The following is a 21300-nucleotide window of genomic DNA, read 5'->3' as shown; positions in this document are numbered from 1 at the left end:
AGCTCAGTGATCATAGTCCCTATCCTGACGGTCCGGGGAGGAGCCCTCACCTTAAGCGATGACCCGGGCGTGGCAGAGCCCTCCTCACAGAAATCCTCCAGGGAGCCAGTGTCAGCGTCCTCACTAAGCGTTCCTTGTTACCATGGTAACTATCGTACACGCCCCCACGCACGCGCATTAGCGTCTCGCCATCGGCTGCCTCCCGGAAGTGGTTGCGCTTGGGTCACGGCGCAAGCGCAAACAACGCGTGGTGCCGCGAGGGGACGAAGCGCGCGTTTCTCTCTGCTCTGAGCCCTGGACCCGCCAGTGCGGAGAAGGCATCATGTCAGACAACGAGGACAAGTGAGTGCGGGCCACGGAGGGAAGGAGTTCGGGGTGCGAGCCGGGCTCTTGGAGTACAGGCTAGTGGGGCGGTGGGGCGAAGTCTTCAGAACTCTCGCGGAGCAGTGGGGACCGTGTAGATTTCACGGAGCAGATTTCGTCCGTGTAGCCCCTGCCCTCCGAGCGCTCCCTTTCTGGAAGGTTATGCCAGTGCTGTAGCATGTGTAGTGGCAGTGGGAAGGAAGAAGCAGCCCAGAGAATGGCCTGGAAGGCTGGGAGCACACGCGGGCTTGGACTAGGTGAGATAGCAGGGATGGCCTCGAGAGAGCAGGAAGTTTAGTGTTGTTTGAGGCAGAGTCTCACTCTGAAGCCCAAGCTGGCTGGGAATTCACTATGTAGCTAAGGCTAGTTTTGAGTTTGCTACAGTCTTCTCCTTCAGCCACAGCTTCCCGAGTGTTGGTATATCTGGCACGAGCACAAAAAGGGTGGCTTTGGAGCCTGAGTGTGTGGTGAAAGTCTTATTGAGGTGAGATTATGACCGGGAAGAGAAGAATTGGAGACAGTGAGTTGGGCAGTTCCTTTATACATTTTGCACCACAGGAGGTCGATGAGATGGATCAATAGCTAAAGGTGTTTTTGCTGCACAGGCCTGATCACCCAGGTTTGATCCCTGGAACCCACGGTAGAAGTAGAGAACGGGAAAGGTTGTTCTAGTGGTGTATGTAAACACACATTATGCTCACATTAGCAATAAATAAAAATATTTTTAGAAGCTTGGTAACTGGAGGCCATGAAAGAGTCAGTGTCCTCTTGGGCTTATGGTATTTTGTTTTGTTTGTTTTTTTTTCCACCATAGGGAATATGGAATTAGGCTGTAGCAGGAGGGGAAAGAGAATAACTATTGGTTGATTGGTTTGTTTGCTTGTTTATTTTTAAGAGGGGTGGTGATGCTGGTAGTGTGTTGGTGCTGAGAACCCTGGGGACTTCATGCATGCTGCATATAGACTCTTTAGTTACAACAGCAACTCCAGCCCCGAAGTAAACTTCATTTGTTTTTTACTCTTGAGACAGAATCTTACTGTGTAGCCCAGGCTGGGCTCAAACTCCTAGTTCTCTTCCTTCCACTTTCCAAATGCCAGGAGTCCCAGAGTGTGCCACCACACTGGCAAAGTTATATTTCTCTTTCTATGATAAGGCTGAAACTATGTTCATGAGAGGGATGGCTTACAGGTTATCAACACTTGGCAATTTTCCAGGGAGTAAAGCCTTAGTGCCCAGCACCTGGTCGAACAACTCCAGCTTCAGGGGCTCTCACACCCTTTTCTGGCTTCCACAAGCACTTGTATGTGTGCACACTCAAATTTACACAAACATATAAATAAACCTTTAAAAAGCAATCCCCAGACCAGAGAAGTACATATTTACATGCTGACTGGAGTATTTCACAAAGAGTGAAACCACAATGAACAAGTCCTAGCTAAATATGGGGACACAGGAGACAAGATTGGGGGTGTAAAGTGACCTGCTAAAGATTTGTGGCTCTCTCATCCATCACGGCTGAGACAGGGGGCTGTGTCTCTGTTTTTGACCTGTGATGTTCTAACCACCAGTTTCTTCTGGCAGTTTCGATGGCGATGACTTTGATGATGTGGAGGAGGACGAAGGGCTTGATGACTTGGAAAATGCTGAGGAGGTTAGTAGTCAGCCTCAGCCCTGCACTGCAGCCTGGACGCCGTGGGCCAGGCCGGGCGGCACTCACCAAGAGCTTTACCTGCCTTAAGCTCCGGGAACAGCCTTCCACAGATCCGCTATGGACCTTTGTCTGAATGTCACCTCAACTAGGTCTTAGGAATTTTGTGCCTTATTATGTGTGCTTTGTTGTTGTTTTTTTGAGGCCTGTTCTCAGTATATAGCCTGGAGTTTACTATTTAAGCTAAGCTGGCTTGAACTCACAAGAAACCAGCCATCCTCTGCCACCTGAGTGCTAGGATTAAAAGCATGGGCCTTAATCTATTTTTCTGTGCGTGTGTGCCGTGTGTCTGTGTGGGCAGGCACACTTACCTGTGCAGTGCATATGGAGGCCAAACGTCAATACCAGGCGTGGACCTCTATTGTTCTCCATCTTATTTTTTGAGACAGGGTCTCTCTAAACTTGAGGCTCAGTGCTTCAGCTAGACTGCCAGCCAACAAGCCCCAGAAATCCTTCTGTCTCTACCACTAGTTGTGTGGTACAGGCACACACTGTTACAGACCCAGACTTTTACATGGAGGATAAGATCCAAATTTAGGTCCTCCAGTTTGGGCAGCAAGCACTTTACTCTCCGAGACGAACCCTAACCCTTAATTCTTAGTTTTAGAATCACATAAACTTGTTTTGGTCTGTGCACCTTCCTGCCAGCAACCGTTGCTCTAAGCTCTTGTTTTCTTCACTGGGTCCTGGCTCTGCTATCAGAGACTCTTTGTTTTGTGCCTCGGCATCTGTGCTAATCTAGCCAGATTATTATTACTGTGCGTGCGTGCTTCAGGGGATGGAACCCATGGCCTTATGTGTTCTCTATCTCTAGCCTGAATAGAGCAAAGCAGGTTGTCGTTTAGTATGGGTTTGACTCTTTCTCATTTACTGTGACTCTTCCAGTCACTTGACCCATTGACTCATTTGTCATATGAAAGATGAGGTGTTTGTCCTGAGTTCTCTGGTTCAGGGTGTGCGCATCACTTAAAGGGCCAGCCTTTTGGGCAAGGCAGCTTGTTACAGAGTTCTGAACACAGTTATCTTTACTGCTAGCTTGGCAATTTTGGTCAGGTTGGCTGACTTACAGCCCCTGGAATAGGGACCACAATCCTTGCCTTCCACGTTGGTAAGGATTAAGATTGTGCGGGTGTTAGTGAGTGGTTGCGCTATCTGTGACACTCAGAAGGGTGTGGGGAGTGTCTGTGTCATCATCTTCCTACCTGATCCAAAACTTGCCCTGAGATTTCTCCTCTTTGTTTGATAACCAGGAGGGTCAGGAAAATGTCGAGATTCTCCCGTCTGGTGAACGACCACAGGCCAACCAGAAGCGTATCACCACGCCATACATGACCAAGTATGAGCGAGCCCGAGTGCTAGGCACCCGGGCTCTCCAGATCGCGTAAGTGTTATCCGTTGGCCGTCTTCTGTCCTGCTGTTGGTCCTGCCCAACCCCAGTGTGCCAGGGCTTGTGCTGTGATTTAGGTGGTTTGTGGTGTAATGTAAGAAATAGACCTGAAAAGTGACAGTAAAAACCTTGGTCAGGCCTAGTGGCACAGACCTGTGAGTGAAGACACTTAGGAGGCAGAAATAGGAAGATCGTGGGTCCACAGACCCACCAGGACTACAGAGAGTTAAAGCTAGTCTGGATAACTAGCAAGATGATGTCCCAAGGTAAAGAATGAAGAGGTCTGTGGTGGAGCTCAGGTAGGGGTCTGCCCGGCACATGTGATTACCTGAGTTCAGATAATTCTTGTCAGTTGGTCAAACAAAGTAAGAGTGAATTCAGGCAAGGCTACAACAGCTCCTTCTGGCTTATGCTGATGTGAGGGAGTCTGGCGAGCCCTTCACTTGGGAAAGCCTGGGAGCAGCGGTGTCCTGGGTCCTAGGACATTAATTAGCGTTTTCTGTTAACTGAATTTGGATGGTAGGAAGGTGGGCTCAGCCCATCCAGTGATTGCCATAACCTCAGAGGCATGGTGTTAGTGGAACTCCAGTGAGAGACCCAAGCTTGAGCGAAACTGCTGACTGCTCTCATGCTGAGATGGGGAATGCTTCAGGATGGACTAAGGAGAAAGAAAGCCTCAGCAGGGAGCGTGTGGAGGCCTGCTTGTTGAGGAGCACAGTGTGTGTACATCCCTCACATAGGTTCAGACAGGCCTGGGGAAAGGGTTTTATGTGCAAAGTTGTCTTCAGCCACTCCTCACCATAGACCTTTCTCTAGCATGGCTGTACTCTTGGCTCCTTTGAGTAAAGCCACCTTCAGGGAATATGGTCCTAGAAGCCTAGGGATACTCTGTTATGGCACTTGTCAGCTCCATGTGGTCATTTAAATTAATTAATTAAAACATTGGTCCTGTGAGGCAGTGCACACCTTTAACTCTAGCACTCAGGGGGCACTCTGACTTTGAGGCCAAAGGAGTTCTAGGACAGCCTTGGCAACACAGTGAGATATCATCTCAAAAACCGTAACAGTGAACCCCAAACAACCACCACTATAAGACACCTACCCAAACAAATGAAAACAAAGCACACACACCCCATACCCCACACCCTACCCCCAATACTAGACACATCTCAGATGCTCGGGGCCTGTCTTTGGGTCCCAGTTAGCACAGGGATATCACAGGTACAAGACATTTCTTGTTTGCTGAGTGTTCTGGGTGGCATGTCCACTTAGCTAAGAATGGCCCTGTAGCAGGAAGCACTGCAAATCCAGTAGTGCTCACCACTGCACCTGGTGAGGATGCCGAGGTGAGTTAGAGATGTTCCCCCTCCCCCCAGATCCCCAGGTATCTTCTGATGTAAAGGCAGGTGTGGATGGTACTTTACAAAGGGTACAGAAAAGCAGGGCAGCCTCTTGGCAGGGCTAGATCTAGGAAGACAGATGCAGGGCAGTGGTTTTGCACATGTCCCTGGTTCTGTACAGCCGTAGCAGTGCATGTGATCACACATGTACCGACCTGAACACAGAATAGTGTCTGATGAAGGGGTTCATAGGTTAAGAGTACTTGGTGCTCTTCTAGGGGATCCAGCACCCTCTTTTGTCTCCATGGGCCTCCACACACTTGTGGCATAGCTGCATAAACACAAACGTACCTAAGTGAGAATAAAAACATTTTAAACTCTTCACACACAAAATACATTTTTGTTTTAAAGAGCTGAGAGAAGTTAAAAGTATGCCCTATTCTTGTAGGGAAACTGAGTCACACACCTGTAACTTCAGCTCCAGAGGAATCTGACACTTCTGGCCTCCATGGGCACCTCCACTCCTGCACACACTCTAACACAGACACGAATACAAACAATTTTTTAAAAATTCAATAAATAAATAAAATTAGTAAAAGATGTCAGTAAACCTACAGGGACAGGTTCAAATTGGCACGTGTCTGATAAGCCAGTGTGGAACACTCAAGGAAGTGAGGCGTCCTGACAACCCCAGTCTAAGCCGACTGAACAGTCATCTTCTGTGGGCGGAAGAGGGATCCAGCTTAGTCTAGGCTTTAGTGTTCCTTCTCAGGGATCCCATGTCCTGTGTTCAAGCACAGCCAGGCTGGATTCTGTACACTTGAGGACTGGGTTGTGCCTTTGCTTCAGTGCTGAATGAAATACCATCTTGAATAGCTTTTGGTTGAGTCCAGTCTAACTCACTAGCACCACCTGCTGGCTGATGTCGCTCATCTCTTTCTTTTTTTTTAAATCATATGACTTGCACTCTAGCTGTCTTCAGACACACCAGAAGAGGGCATCAGATCAGATCTCATTACCGATGGTTGTGAGCTGGGATTTGAATTTAGGACCTCTGGAAGAACAGTCAGTACTCTTAACCACTGAGCCATCTCACCTCTTTCTTACTGGAGGGGGTGACATGTTTATTTGTAGTAGCTACAGCACAAGACAGTCACTTCAGAGACTGCACATGCATGTCCATGGGGCACTGATGAATGATGCCCTTCAGTTACTCTTGTTCCATGTGGAGAGAGTGAACACAGCCGGCCAGTCAGGGGAGTGGTTACTCATGTAAAGCACTCTGTATGGAAGACTAGACCCAGGGCCTTCCTTACATGTTCTACTGCTGAGCTATACCTCAAGTTTTGGGGACATTTCATTTTGTCAGGAAAGACATTTGGTTTCTGCCCTTGGGAAAATTTAGGCTTTTAGGATTAGCAGAGACCAGAATGTTTAGTCATAAACTAATAAATGTCAGTCTCAGGGTGGTTGGTCCTCAAAGTCACCTGGGCACCTCTGAAGTTACAGTTCTCAGACCCTTCATGAGATAAGGGATTCTATATCATGACTCTGGATTAGCACTAAGAGCCCTGGTGTGCTTACCAGGTTTGGTTCCTACCCTGCACATGTGGCTCACAACCCACTTCCCTCCAGTCCCAGTGAATCCAGTGTCCTCCAAAGGCATGGACCTCCATGTAAGCAGAACACCCACACAGGCTATCCAGGGTTATTAGAGGTGTCTATCTGTAGGAGACTGACCTGGGGTTACATCCCCTTGTTTGCTGTTGGAGCTTTTGCTTGGACCAAGCATTGGCTGGGGTCTGGGCCCTCATAGTGGATCATGTGTGGTTCTGGACTGCTAGATGTTCATGGTCTGCTGTGGACAGTAGTGTGGTGGCTTTGATGCCAAGAAAGGCATAGTTAACTCACCGGGGGCACGGAAGACAGAGATTCCCAAAGTGGGGACATCTGAGCCTCTCTCCTGCTTGTAGAGACAGGAAGAGCTGTGTGAGGATGGAAAGTAGAAATAAAAAGAGTCTGCTGGCCATGTTGTAACAGAGATCCCAGGCCAGGCTTCTGGCCTAGCACATTTGGCTCACAGTCCTGGAGCTTGCAAGGTTCAAGAACATGGCGCCTCATCTGAGGGGCCTCAGGCTGCATCATAACATGGCAGAGTTACTTTTGGTAGGACCGACCTTGCTGGCTTGGATTGCTCTTCCTCTAATAAAGCCACTTATGCCATCACTGTGGTCACACCCTTGTGGCTTTCCAAGGGCTCCTCCTCCAGTACTGTTATCATCATCTTAATTTGGGGGACACTTAACCATAACCCAGGGGAGGCATGGAAGCTTGTTCTGGCTTGAATGATGGGGCCAGGCTGGAAGAGTGTCACTCTTGCTGTGCAGGTCCTTTTCTGATGGAACATTCATTACATGAAGATAACTTCAGTATGTTACACGGGACACATTCTAGCACAGTGGTTAAGAACAGATCTTGGCTCTGTCTATGTGCCCTGGGTTAGGACACTCACCTTTCTGTACCTCAGATTACACGATAGTAAAATGGAAGGCAAAGTAGGCCTCCCTTATTAAAGTAGGACACGGTAGGTAGCTGTGTCCGGCGTGCACAGAGCCTTTCTAGTCTCTAGTTTTTGTCATTGTTTCCCTGGTGAGACAAGGAACTCTTCTTCAATTTTAGAAGAGGTTGTTAAGATGTGAAGAGAAATCCAGTGGCTTGTGCTTATAGGCACAATTTGCTAAATCCAATCTGCCAGCCTTCCCTCTGCTCAGTGGTGGCTCCCTGAACACTACTGCCACCATGCCTGCCTGTCCAGGTGACCTTGCCAGATGAGGATCAGGACACCAGACTCAACTTCTCCGAGCCTTGTCTGCTGTCTCTCCAATCTTTCTCTGTTTTTGCAGGATGTGTGCCCCAGTAATGGTGGAGCTGGAGGGGGAGACAGACCCTTTGCTCATCGCCATGAAGGAACTCAAGTAAGCTCCACAAGACTGTTCCTCCTTCAGAGCCTAGCAGGCATCTCTCAGGCCTCTTTAGATCTTTGTCTTGTTCATGGTCAGCCCCCTGGGAGCTGAGGGAGGGCATTTATGTGACACATGCTGCTACCACCCGTTCTCTGCTGGGAGCCAGGGCACCGGCTCTCACTTCATGTGACTTCTCCCCACCACAGGGCCCGGAAGATCCCCATCATTATTCGCCGGTACCTGCCAGATGGGAGCTATGAAGACTGGGGTGTGGACGAGCTCATCATCAGCGACTGAGCAGAGCTATCAGACTGCCGGGTGCCATTTCTATGCCCACTTTATACATGTAAATAATAAACTTCACCCTTCCCAGCTTCTGCCTGTTACCTGCCTGCTGCCACCTGCTGCTTCCTTGTTCCTGCCCTGCTGCAGGATGGGCATACATTGAGGTGGCCCTGTGACTGTTAGCTCTTTCTAAAGCGCTGGGCCCTTAGCCCATGGGTCCATCCCTCCTCCCCTACCCGCTCCATCCCTCCATCTATCTCCCCACACACCAGAGCAAAAGCTGCTGCAGGGGAGACACCTCAGCTGCCTTCTCAGCAGACAGATGAGTCTTTGTGCCCAGGGAGCTGGTTGCCACGGAAACCCCCAATTTCCTTTCCAGTGGGGACTGGCTGTAGGGGCTTCTCCCTTCTCAGGAGTATCACAGAGCAGGTTTCATCAAGCCAGCCATTGTTCCTAGGGACCTGCCTGGAGCTCTTATCGAGGACTCAGATCCCCTTTCAGGAGCGGTGCTTTAGCAGGAAGCATGGGGGTGCAGTGATCCCCCACTGTCCCCAGGCAGAGCCCTGTTGGGCAAGTCAGCAACTGGAGCAAGGACCACGTACCTTTCCATCCCTGTCCCCACTCTGTCCCAGGCCAGTGCCACACAGAACCCCCATGGTTCACCTCTCTGGTTTGCCATCTTGTGTCCTCTGCTCCTCGGACCTGAGTTCAAGTTTCTTTCCTGCCTCCCACCCCAGGAAGCCCCTTTCATCTGATGTAGAGAGGTGTGTGTAGAGCCAGGGATTGTAAGGCACATCTATATTCCCAGTATTGTGGAAGCAGGAGATTTGTACAGTGAATTCAAAGTCACCTGGGCTGTGTGAGACCTTGTCTTAAAAGATTTTTTTAGAAAAGAAGGTAGCCGTGGACAGTGGTGTAGTTGGACTTCGGGCCCATTGCAGCTCTCGGGAGGCATGGTGTGCCACATGGGATTGGGCACCCTGGTCAGGGTGGCCACAATAGTAGGAGAGGTACTTGCTGCTCTGGATAAGAGTTAATTCTGGGAGTTGTAGACTTTGCACCCCTGCTGCCCTCCTCCAAGCCTTTGGAATCCTTTAATCAAGTTGGGTGCTGAAATTTCAGCTCTGAAATGCCGCCTTTGTGCTGGCATCCAGGCGGCCGCCCCAGAGTGCGGGGTCACTTTCTCGGCCCCATTTCTCTAAATGGTGTCTTTGTTCCCTGCTGGGCTGCTCAGTATCAGATGTGATTAAAGGGAGATGAAGCTTGGGTGTATGGGAGGGGAGTTAACCCTTAGGGGATAGGGTGTAGGGAGATGGGAGAAGTAGGTGCTTTTCCTCTGGCCTTCCTCTGAGTTCTGTTCTTGGGCAGCCCCTTGTTGATCTGGCAGGTGTGGGGGTGTCTCCTGTAGAATATGTTGTCACCTGCCAACATTGTCGAGTCTCCCGTCTCCTTAGGTTCATGGTCATCTTGTCAGTCATTTAAAAACACCTGACACTAGAGCTTCTGTGTCAGAGCACATCAGCCTGTGTTCAAGGATGTGTACAACCCAATGCTGGCTCCCACTTTTGTCTTCCCCCATTTTCCTGCAGCCTGCACCAGTGGTGATGACATGGGCAATCTCATGAGGTAGCAGGCCCCCTATTTTCAGGGCCCCTCCATCTTGCCAGTTCTGTCTAAAGTTCCCCCTTGGAGCAAGATCTCCATAGACTGGAAGTGGACAAAGTTCTGCTTTTCAGTAGAGGGACAAGTAAGCGTCAGCATGAGAGGTATGAGGTCACTTCGTATGACAGTGCTGCTGTCATAAATGGAAACCTGCAACCAGGATCGGGTCTTAGGAGTTGGTATTGTCAAATCAAATTTGAAAAAAAATAAAGATGTTTATGGTATCTGGTCTGGTAGGTCAAGGGACTGCCTCTGCCCTTGTTTTACCCAGGGAATTAGCAGTCTGCTGACTGTGATGGGTGAAGGGCATATTCCACATGTGAGAAAGCTGGTGTGGAGGGGCACTCACGGTGGTGGCTTTCCTTTCATTTATTAGTGACTTCAATGAAGATACTCAGATGTGTAGGTGTATGGACCTGAACCCAGCTTATGGAAGGCCAGGCCCCAAGATTTAGAGTTGCAGGAGTGGGTCAGATTCAACAGATAATCAATAAAGCAAATAGCTTCTGTATGGTTTGGGTGGTCTGATGTTGAGATGAGCAAGGGCTTCAGATGCCAAGCCTCGAGGCAGCCAGCAGTTTGGGTAGTGGTCGGAGAGCTTACCGGTCGCGGAGTTTAGGTAGAATTGTGAAGCTGGGCTTGGCTCCTGATACCCATCTTCACATAGGCTAATGGGGATGGAAAGATGGTGTGGAGCGGTGGAGCCCGGGAAGCAGCTCAGGACAAGCTGTTAGGGCACCCAAGGCAGCAGATAAAGATAGCTATTGCCTCAGGCCAAAAGGATGGCTATCCCTGGCAAAAGGAGCAACCAGGAGCACACTAGGAACTTCGCTACTATGGGAATGTCCAGCTGTTGGCATTTCCTGTCAGAACAACTCGGTAGAGATCCCCCCCCCCCACCTTGGTGATGCGAGTTTGGCAGTGGCACAGGTCATGGCCCCTACTGGGGACAGACTCTTGGGGAGCACAGTGGATGGGGTTTGGCTTAGACTGAAACAGTCTGCTGCTCTGGTGGCCCAGCTAGATGCTTGGCATGGGCGATCTCTCTCTCTCTCTCTGTATGTGGCATGTTTGGCTGTTGGGGGAGGTGATGGATGGAGGTGTGCAGCCACAGAAGGTCCCCCCATACCCATACACTGGAACCATGCCTGACTGCTCACCTCAGGAACAAGGGAGACTAGTCCACTGATGCTTTTGGAAAAGCTGTCCCCTGAGTTCCTGGCAGACTCCCCTCTGTCACATGAGAAGAGTGGCTGAGGTGAGCTGAGCAGAAGGTTGGAGGTAGAGCTGCACCTAAGAGGACGGGGTAGCCCCTGTGGGTGGTTTTCTTCTGAGGCTCAGACCCTGGGCATAGGCCCACCCATCAGGAGGCTGGCTGTCCTGGCTTCCTCACCGTCCACATGTCCTTAGGGGGAAAAGATCCTAAGGAGTCTCTCACCTTTGCACTCTGGCTGGCTGCTTGTGGAAAAGCTCTGAGGAAGCACAGGAAGGGGTAAGAGACCGAGAGACAGGCCAGGGCAGGCCACCAAGCAGGCAACCAGAAGCTTTGCTTTTATTACTTGGAGTACTTAATGCAAGTTAATCAGGGCTGGAGTAGCTAGAGGGAGGGGAACATGGTGACTATGGAGATAAATAAAGGGGCAGCGATGTGTTACGTGTGGACTGGGCTGCAGACAGGAGATGGGGAGACAGAGCTACGTACTTTATTAACGTATCGCTGGAGCAAAGGATGCAAGGCAAAGGTAGACTGTACATGGCAGGGGTGCAGCCTGCTGCCAGCAACCCAGGGCCTGGGCTCTGGGACTAGGGCTCATGCAGTGCTAACTCAGCCTGGGGACTTGATGCTGACGGAAGGCGTGAGGAAGGCTTGATGAATTGCCTCTGACTCTTTCCTGGAGCCCCTGCCTCCTCACCTGGGGTGGGCCTTGAGGTGGTGGGGAAGAACATGGGAACTCTCCTCAGGTGAGGGATGAGGATATTGACGTAGAACTGGGTCTGGGAACCAGTTCCCTTTCAGGTGAGGAGGGGGTGAGGGGATCAGAGTTTCCATCGAGTGTCCGTCCCACCCTGCTCTTCACAAAGCTGTTCAAAGCTGTCCTCAGTGAGCCCTTAGTGACAGGACAGAGCCAGCTCCAGGCTTTGAGGCAGGTTCCCAGGCAGCCTAGCTCTTAGGCACAGTGACACAGTAGCACACAGGCCTTTGAGCCCCTTGCTCTCCAAGGAGATAACAGGAGCATATGAGGCCTCCTACCCTAACCCTTCCTGCCTCCCTGGAGGACTGAGCAGGACTTCTCAGGTCCTAGGATAGAGGGTCATTCTGGGGATGGGTGGCCCCCTACCCTCAGTCTGGGATAGCCACCAAACTCCTCCTTTGCCAGCTCAGTCAGAGTTTGGCCTCCAGAGCTGGGGTGGGTGGAGGTCATCAGGGCAGGAGCTGGCAGAGGCCTTCCTGCTGCTGTCAGCTTCTGCAGCCTCCTCCCACTGCCACTGCCAGACCTGAGGCTGATGAGGAGCAGGGCACATAGGCTGGGGGAAGGGGCCCTGGGGCCCCCTGGGCACTGGTCTTGACAGGGCCCTTCTAAGGTCGGGATAGAGTCGTATATACTGGCTGTTCCCAGTGTGTGGGGCTGTGGGATTGGGGCCCTGAAGGGCTGGGATCAGAGATGGCCGTGTAGAGTGGCCGCTGAGAGGGGCCCATGTAGGAAAAAGCTGAGTAGAGGCCAGAGGCCTGGCCTGCATGGCCATAGTAGGGTCCTGAAGGCTGATGGTCAGAGTAGTCAAACTGGGGGCGGGAGATGGAGGGGAAGGCAGAGCCGTAGTGGGGCAGACTGAGGGAGGTATAGGCGATCTGGGAAGTGGATGGCTGGTCGGTGTAGTGTGGGGGTCCCTGGGGGCCTGTGGTCTCTGTCTTCACCTGGGCTTTGGCATCCACACCAGGGGGCGAGACTGTGGGCAGAGCCACACCTGGTGGCTTGGAGATCCAGCCAGAGTGTCCACTGGCCACAGCCAGGGCACTGCCCAGCCCGTAGCCAGCTGCCGAGTAGCTACCCACGTGGCCTGGGTGCCCATTGGGTGGCAGGTATTGGTCCAGCTCAGTCACATCAAAGGTCTCCATGTTGGACATTACCTCGTGGCTGATCTCCCCGATGTCCACGTTGCCAAAGTCGATGTGGGGCTTCCCGCCCTCCCCCAAGGAACGCCCATCTCTTTTGGGGTCTGCCTTGCCGGATTGCAGCTCTGTCTTTGGGGTGGTTGGAGGGGTAGGAGGGCCATGGCTCTGGCCTGGGTAGGAGAAAGGGGGGAGGGTCAAGAGTGAGCAGGTTAGAGGCAAGTGGGTCCTAGAAGGTCTCCAGGCAGCAGGATGCTGACCTGAGGCCTGTTTCCTGTTCATGCTGCTTAACATTCTGGGCCATCATCCTGGGCCCTGGCTACTCTTCAGAATACTCTTGACATCTGTTGGTGACTCTCCCTGCCTAGCCCTGCCTGGTCTGTCCACTTCGGACTGTTAATCTCTTACCATGTCCAAACAGTACTGTGTCCTCTTCAATGCAACCCCACGCCTGCCTACGCCCTGCCCTGCCAGCCCTTGCTCAAGGGGCCACTTAGATTACTGCCTTCATTTCTTTGCCTGTGAGCTTTCTCATCCACATATTTCAGCAAGTGCTCAGGACACTGCTAAGTGCCAGGCAGTATGCCAGATGCTGGGAATAAAGGGAAATAAGTTTGGATTCTGGCTCTAAAAGCTTGCAGCCATGGAGAGATAAGAGGCCTACCAGGCTCTAGAGCAGAAAGTGCTATGAGGGGGAACATGCACACGACTGTGGAAAGTAGAAAAGGAAGCCACCCACTGTCCCAGAGATTTGGGGAAGTCTCGATAGGTATGTCTGAATGTCCCTGAGGCTTAAAGAGAGGATTATGTGTGAGGGAGGTGGCTAGACTGAGCATCCTGTCACAGACTCAAATCCATAGCACTATGAGGGTAGCAGCTGCTGGAGGCCTCTGCCATCAAAGGAGGCCATGTGCAGTCCTTCTCCAGCCAAGCACTGAGCTTCAGGAAACCTTCCTAGGACTGGATTTTGGCTCTACCATTTACTGTGTGACCCTTGGGCAAACCCTCAACCTTCTAAGCAGTTTGTAATAAAAAAAAGCAGAGATAAGACCAGAGAGCTCACACACTGCATCCTGGGAAGCCCATGCCCTACATGTTGGGGAGCCCACACACTGCATCTTGGGGAGCATTCCTTGATTACAATCTGGAGTGGGATGGTTCCAGGAGACACTTTTGGACCGACAGAAACCGATTCTCAAGCTTCTCATATTCGTCCCTTCCTGTGTCATTCACATGATTCCCTCTCTGCTCCTCCCTATAGACAGCAGGCTCCTGAGCCAGGCATCATCTCCTGGTGAAGAGAAGGACTTAGCTTGCTTTCTGATGGCAGAGCCTCTGCTCATGAGGAACACAAATGAGGCACCCGACAAGCCAGTCACAGCCCTGGGGTCCAACCACCTGGCCTCAGGTCTGCTGTGGAGCAAGCTCCTCTTTCTTCAGGATGATGGTGACCAGACCTAAGCTGCTGAACACTCCACCACACTGTTTTGGGCTGACTGGTTGGTTAGGAGGAATCAGTGCAATAGAAAAACAGCCTGTGCCTGCGTAGTACACAGAGTGCTCAACACCAGCTCATGTCCTTGAGAAGAAAACATGAAGGGACCATGTGTGGGCCCATGTGTGGCCCCTCTCCCACGTTTGGTCACCCCCCCCCCATCTCTCTGTCTCTGTTTTTGTTTTGTTTGTTTGTTTTTTATTTTTCCCCCTTCAAGATAGGGTTTCTCTGCATAGCCCTGGCTGTCCTGAGACTCACTCTGTAGACCAGCCTGGTTTCAGACTCAGAGACCTGCCTGCCTCCTGCCTCTCTGTCCCCAGTGTTGATGCTGGGATTAAAGGTGTGCACAAACCCTCCTGGCAAACCCTCCCGGGCTTTGTTTCTTTGGCTGTTGATTTTTGCTTTTCTTCTGCTTTGTCCTCACTCATCTCTCAAGAGCACCCTCCGCCCTTGCCCTGTAACTACTCTGCTCTCCTCTCACCTCATGGCCACCATGGCTCTCTGAACTGGCTCTCTCTGCCAGTAGCACTGTCCCTCCAACCACCATAAGTTACCAGAGTTCCCCTACTGAGCTGCCTCTGGGTTCAGTACTCCAGCTAGGGTAACTACACCCCTGGCCAACCTTTCCATTGCCTGGCTTCCCCCAGGCCCACTGTGGCTCTGCCAGCAGCACATTGGACAGAACCCAGCACTCACCTGAGGGGTGCTCTGGGTTCCCATCTGACATGGGGGAGTCTTCTTCTGGGTGCCGGTGGTCCAGGTGGGCACTCTTGTAGTGAGCCTGGATAGCAGCAGCCCCTCCTTGTTCGGTCTCCCCGCCTGGGCATTCTGCCTCCCCCTGGGCTGCCTTCCCGTTCTTCCGCCGCCGGGGTTGGTACTTGTAGTCAGGATGGTCTTTCTTGTGCTGCATCCGGAGCCGCTCAGCCTCCTCAATGAAGGGGCGTTTGTCACTCTCATTCAACAACCTGTTGGTGGAGAACACCAGGGCCAGGATGAGTGCGGGAGCAACCAGAGAGCAGGACCAATTTGAGGCTGTGCTTGGTGGTTAGAGCCTCAGCCTGAGATGGTTGTGAACCCTGTCCCCCATCTTTCAATAGTTGGAGGATGCCCTAAGCATGAAGTCAAAAAGGAGTTGCGAGGGGCAGGTTTCAGGATAGGGAAATGTTTCTGTCACTGAAGCCTTCTGTACATAGGACTGGCTGCCTCCTTGGAGGATGAGCTCCCTGGCAGTGGAAGTGTGCAGAGAGAAGCAGATGGCTGGGGAGGGACCCAGACTCTGTCACTTACTCGCTTTATGCCTGAATGCCAGGCTGCACATGTTACTTCCCTGAGATTCTTCACCTACAAAATGAGGATGATAACGCCTACTTCCCTGGATGTGGGGTCACCAGAAATATAAATATAAACACACGCGCGCGTGTGCGCACACACACACACAGTGCCTGGGGAGTGAGAAGCCTAGAGAAAACAGGTGCTACTCTAATGGCTCTTTGAGAGGAGTTGCCCAGGGGTGGCTCCTCAACTCTAGACTAATGGTTTGGTGAAATTTTAGTAGGGTAGGACTGATGGTTTTAGGTGTGAATCCCCTTCAGTATGGTGTATGTGTGTGTGTGTGTGTGTGTGTGTGTGTGTGTGTGTGTCGGGGGGGCAGTGTCTACAGAGAGATGATCCTGTATCTGGGCCCTGGGAGTGACAGGACAGGAAGCTTGAGTCTCTTCCCAGACTCTGGGACAGCCTGTGGCTGAAGAAGTCCTCATGGCACTTCCTCCACCTATCCACGGGTAAGAAAGGGTGGAGTGCCATAAAGAGGGGACAGACAGATCTAGATATTTTAGACACAGGGACCACTAGTCCACTTTGGTGTTCTCTTTCTCCTGAAGTCCCGCCAGCACACCCAATTGGTGCCCTTTTCTCCTAGGCAACAGAAGACCGAGCCCCCTCTCCGGGCTGCTTATGCCAGGCACTGTCTACCCAGTAGTAGCATTCCTTTGCAGCTTAGCTTCCTGGTCAGCCCTGCACCCACCCAGCATTCTCCAGAGGACCCTCTAGCTGAGCCAGACTCCTTAGGGTCAGTGCACTTTCAAGACGGATAGAGATCCCAAGGCTAGGCCTGAGAAAGGACCATATAGCAGGATGGTGAGTTCTGCCAGCACGGGCTCCCGCACTGATGCTCCAGACATGGCTGGTGACACTGGACATCCTCCCCTATCGTTTTCAGTGTCCCCTGCCCGGCTGGCAACCAGAAATTTCGGAGGACATGGTAAGGGATGTGGGAGAGGACTACGCAGAGCAGAGCAGGAAGATCGCAGCGGTGAGCCTCCCCACCTCCAAACTGTGCTGCACATCCCAATCAGCTGTAACAGAAAGCTTCTGGAGATGCTGGGGTGCCAGCCCCAATCCTCGTCCTTCCATGGCAACTCTGCAGGTCTCCTCATCTACCTCAGCCCAAGCCCACGGCCAACCTTCCAGCCAGTGCAAGTCCTCGCGTTCATGGCTCTCCTTCTGCTGCCTCCCCTCCCCCAGTTCGGTCCTCATTTGCTCCCACCTCTTGGTTTGGAATGGTGGATGGAGAAAGGAGGGTGGTCTCCAGCCCCATGGGCAGCTCCTGGTGGGACACTATTATAAGTGTCCTCCTGTCAGGCCAACAGCACAAGACTGGGCAAGAGCATGTGAGACTTGGGGCAGGGGAGGCCAGATGAGCCCCTTATAGGAGGAGCTCAGTCTCAACCTCCTTCCAGTTTCTTGGCTCAAACTATGCTTCCTTCCCACAGCAGTTCAACAGCACTGAACAGCCCATGGCTCAGTATCTAATGGTTCCTCTCCAGATGGCACCCAGGGTTAGTGTGCCAAGAGCTCACACGGTCACCCAGGATGTGTGTTCAAGTATACTGATCCCCAGTTCAGACAGAACTCAGGAAACAGCTCTTGGTCTGTTTTCCAGTTCCGTTGACCCAGCCATTTGCACTCCTGATGTCCTTGGAGTCATGAGCTTGGGACAGCTGTGTTTGGATCCCTGGAGCCACTGGCCAGCCCAGGTCACATTCAAGTGTCTCCAAGGATCCCCATTCAGGGCCCAACTAGCACAGCCTTGGCTCCTTGGCATTGTTTTTCCACCTCCCATCCCTGGGGCTGGATCCTCAGCCAGCAGGGCTCTGCTGCCTTCCCTGCCCTCTGTGGTCTGAGTGGTAGCTAGGGACAAGTCAGCCTGAAGGGGACTCAGGAGGTGGGATGGGGACAGAGGCAGTGGAAGGACTCCTTAAACTCGTGGTAACAGACAGTGGAGGGAGAGTGGGGCCCATCTCTCGTTGCTCTGGTGCACACCTAGATGGACCTTGGGCAAAGGAGCTAACTGTCACTGCTGTTCTGGAGCAGAGCTGGAGTTCATTGTGGCTAGCCATCCAGCTACTGCCTGTCAGAGTTAAGGGCTGAGGGGGCTGGGGGAGAGGTACTGGACCAGTGCAGACCAGGAGGGCTTGCCGAGCCCTCTGTTCTTAGGGAACCAATTGCTCCTTCTGCTACTTCAAGCCTTTGGTCTTCAAACTAGGCCAGCAAAGTGGAAAGAGCCAGCTCCTCTCACAGACCCCTTGTCTCCTCTAGCATGAAGCCCTCCACTCTCCTGTCCTCTGCTCAGCCCCACCACTCCAGAGAGTCAAGTGTGACCCAACACGGCCACTAGGGATAATGTAGGGATGTCCTCTGAGAAGGCTAGTGACTGGGCTCTGGCCCTGGCTCTGTCGCTGACTGACCCAGGCCATGATGTCTCTTTTTTGAGCTTTTCTGACAGTCTGGGAAAACGTTGCCATAGAGTCTTGAGGGCAGCCTAGGTAGCCTGGGGCTCTGAGAGACCCTGGCAGGAAGCAGGCTTCCTCCTGGCTAGGGCGCTCAGCTCCAGTTCCCGAGCATGGGGAAGAAGTTGCTCAACCATTGGGTGGAGCCCAGGGAAAGAAGATGGCGCTGGAGAAAGTAGAAAGGGGAGAGTAGCTTGGTAGACACAGCTGGAGGGGAAGGCCTTTTTGTGTGCCCTCTCCTGGGGATAAAGAAGCCCTCAGTCTAGAGGCTGGGGTGGGGAAGGTTCCCCAGGGCAGCTGGAACAGGAGACCCTGTGGTAGCAGAGAGCGAAGTTCTTCATACTCTGCTTTCTCTGGGTTCCTTGTTTTCTTTGCAGAGCCGCCCCCCACCCCCCAGCTCTCCATCTGGTTGCTTTACTTTCCCAGCATCTACAGCTAGACCAGCTCTCTCCCAAAGCTACCCACGCACTCCCGACCCCACAAACGAGCGATAGCAGCACACTGTGAACGTGGGATTGAGTGGACGGTCTGGTGAGAAGCTAGCTTTCCACCATGTTGTCTTCCCTGCCCACCACCCACAGAATTCCAACCACGAGGGGGCGCCTTCCCGCCCGCCGTCCCAGATGGGGACGCCCAGCCTAGGCCGCTGGGGTTCTGAGTTCCAGAGTAGGCAGACAGAAGAGCCCCCACAGGGGCGCTTCGGGTAACTGGGTGGGCGAGATCCCCAAATCTGGTCTTCCAAAAAGACCAAAGTTCCATAGGTTGGCCTCTCCTGGAAGAGAGGGCTGGGCGATCCTGTTCTGGGGTCCCAGGCTAGCCCTAATGCCCATGAAGCTAGGACCTGCGGGGGGTAGGGGGTTGGGGCGGGGCAGGGCTCACCTCCAAAGCTTGCCCAGCGTCTTGCTGAGCTCAGCATTGTGGAGGTGCGGGTACTGGTCAGCTAGCTTTCTGCGTGCCGCCTGTGCCCACACCATAAAGGCATTCATGGGCCGCTTGACGTGCGGCTTGCTCTTGCTGGCACCGTTGACGCGCACGGGCATGGGCACCAGCGTCCAGTCGTAGCCGCTGAGCACCTGGCTGACCGCCTCGCGGATGCATACGGGGAACTTGTCATCGTCCGCCTCGCCGTCCTGCTGTTCCTTCTTGACCTTGCCCAGTTCGCCGGGCCCCGGGCTGGCTCGCAGGCCTGAGCCACCGCCGCCGCCGTCGGGTCCCAGCGACGGTGCACTGCCTGGGGACAGGCAGCGGGGTTCCTCCGAGCCCACGGGGCTCAGTTCCACCTCTGATAGGTCTTGCTCCTCGGCCATGTCGCTCCCGGCCGCCGCCACTTCGGCCGCCTCCCCCGGGCCCGCCGCCGGGGTCCTCGTGAAGAGTCCAACGCCCACCTAGACGGGAAAGAGGGCGCAAAGGAGAGGCGCTGAGCGCCACCCCGGGCACGCGGGTGTAGCCGGCTCTCTCTGCCTGCGCTAAACCCGCTCGGGCCTGGGCCCGTGCACAAGCCAGACCCTAGGTGGGTGCGTCCCGCCTCCACATCTTCCCACCCCCTGATCCCAACCGTCTCTAGGTGTGGGTGTTTTTTTTCGTCACCCCCCCCCTTAAACCTCCTTTTGGGTGGAGGTTTGTTGATGGAAAGGAAGAAAAACGGACCCTTTATTCGGCTCTAATCCGGGCCCCTGGAATTTCCCACCTTTTCGCTCACCTCTCCTTCCCCTCGACTGCCCTGACAGTCTAGGGGAGCAGGGTGGGGGACGCATGCTTGCCTGTGGGGTGTCAGACTCTCCCATCGCAAAACAGGGCCGACCCAGACCCCTGTTGGCAGTCCAGGCCCAGGGGAGCAGTACGCACTCACCTCCTCCGACCTCTCCTCCAGTCTGGGGCTCGTCCTGAGGAAGTGGAAAACCGTGTCCCAAGGTGTGCGGTCCAGCTCGGGGCTGGGGAGTGACGCTGATGGACTGGGAGGGAGGGGCTGGGGGGCCCTGAGCCTCAGGCCACTGCCTTGTCTGGACGGAGCCTGAATCCTCACCACCACCCTGGCTGGACAGCCCGAGACTGAGCGACTGAGCCGCTGCAGACGGCTGGGGAAGGAAGGAGGGGGAGGGGAGGGGGAAAGGAGGGAGGGAAGGGCAGAAGGTGGAGCCTCCAGCGCTGCCTTCATCCCCAACACTCAGGACGCCTCTACTCTGCCCAGCTTACCCCCCCCCCAGCCCTGCGGCCCGCACTGCTGCCTAGGCCCGTCTCCCTGGACTAAGCTTGGGGGTTTGGGTGTTTGGTGTGAGAGTGGGGGTATTTTAGTTCTGGGAAGGGAGAGGTACAGGTGGTAAAGTCAGAACCTGTTGCCTGGGACCCTGACCACTGCCTCAGGTGGTGGCATGGGCAGTTGACAAAGGGCTGGATGAGGCGTAGGGAGAATGGGTAACTTGAAAGGGTCGCGGCCTGTGTTGCTTCATTTAAGAAACCCCACTGAGTGCTAGGCACAGCTGGCTGCCGTTGGTCTCAGACTCTTGCCCTCTCCTGTCCTCTCCGACACTGTCGACCCAAAGCCCCCGTGACATGGCTGGCTAACCTTTGCCCAGTACACATGCCCCGGATTCAGTCCGTGATTCCTTCTCCCTATGATCCGAGCATCCAGAGGTTGGACTGGCCCAGGGTAAAGAGACACAGGAGGCTGAGGTAGGGTGGGTACTGAGGTGAAGGGGTAATCAAGAAGGGTGAGGAGGACTTAGTGTGGGGAGGGGGCGCTCACTTTCATGCTGAGCTTTTCCTTTCTTGGGAAAGGAGCCCCTGCCCTTGATGTAATGAAGTCCCTCACTAGAGAAAAGACAGGAACTGCCCTGGCTCTGACCACCGCCCCCCCTTTCTGCCCCTCAAGCCTATTCTTTGTTCTTCCCCCCATTGCTCCAGGGCTCCTATCCTTGGTCTCACTTCCACAGTCTAGTGTCCCTCTCTCTTCTCGGTGAAGGCAGCCTTTCCTGGCCCAGTGGCTAGGCAGAACTGGGGTGACCACGGAGGGACAAACAGAGGAGCAGGGCCACACCACTGACAATATGTGGCTTCTCTGTGCCTCTTAGCCAGGCAAGGCCCTAGGCCCATACCAAACAGGTACTTTCTGGAGTTGCGTTGGAACCCTGGTCTGGAGAGTCAAGGCCTCATGATTGGGAAGGCCCCAGGGTGGATAGTGGGACACAAAGAGATAGTCACAC

The 21300-nt window shown here is 53.4% G+C and overlaps 2 protein-coding genes across 3 annotated transcripts; one reads left to right on the top strand and one right to left on the bottom strand.

Annotated features, from left to right (window-relative positions):
- Window positions 1-222: 222 nt before the first annotated feature.
- Window positions 223-14095, top strand: POLR2F (RNA polymerase II, I and III subunit F). 2 transcript variants are annotated; one of them, XM_080939310.1, is made up of 6 exons: window positions 223-342; window positions 1945-2014; window positions 3322-3452; window positions 7702-7773; window positions 7968-8107; window positions 14079-14095. In XM_080939310.1, exons 1-5 carry the CDS (start codon window positions 323-325, stop codon window positions 8056-8058), a joined length of 384 nt encoding a protein of 127 aa, XP_080795436.1. In that variant the 5' UTR covers window positions 223-322; the 3' UTR covers window positions 8059-8107; window positions 14079-14095. The 2 variants fall into 2 exon arrangements, with proteins under 2 accessions (XP_080795436.1, XP_080795435.1); XM_080939309.1 differs by lacking the exon at window positions 14079-14095 and having other exon boundaries at window positions 7968-8133.
- On the bottom strand, window positions 11343-20117 carry SOX10 (SRY-box transcription factor 10). The gene is made up of 4 exons (XM_080939308.1): window positions 19950-20117; window positions 18980-19485; window positions 15009-15277; window positions 11343-12990 (listed from the first exon to the last, which is right to left on the bottom strand). The coding sequence occupies exons 2-4, from the start codon at window positions 19405-19407 to the stop codon at window positions 12287-12289; spliced, it is 1401 nt and encodes a 466-aa protein (XP_080795434.1). The 5' UTR covers window positions 19408-19485; window positions 19950-20117; the 3' UTR covers window positions 11343-12286.
- Between the last annotated feature and the right edge of the window lie 1183 nt (window positions 20118-21300).

This window comes from Micromys minutus (assembly GCF_963924665.1).
Source record: "Micromys minutus genome assembly, chromosome: 27".
NCBI lineage: Eukaryota > Metazoa > Chordata > Mammalia > Rodentia > Muridae > Micromys > Micromys minutus.
Note: the sequence above shows the minus strand (reverse complement) of the source record. Positions and strands in the feature narration are given on the sequence as shown.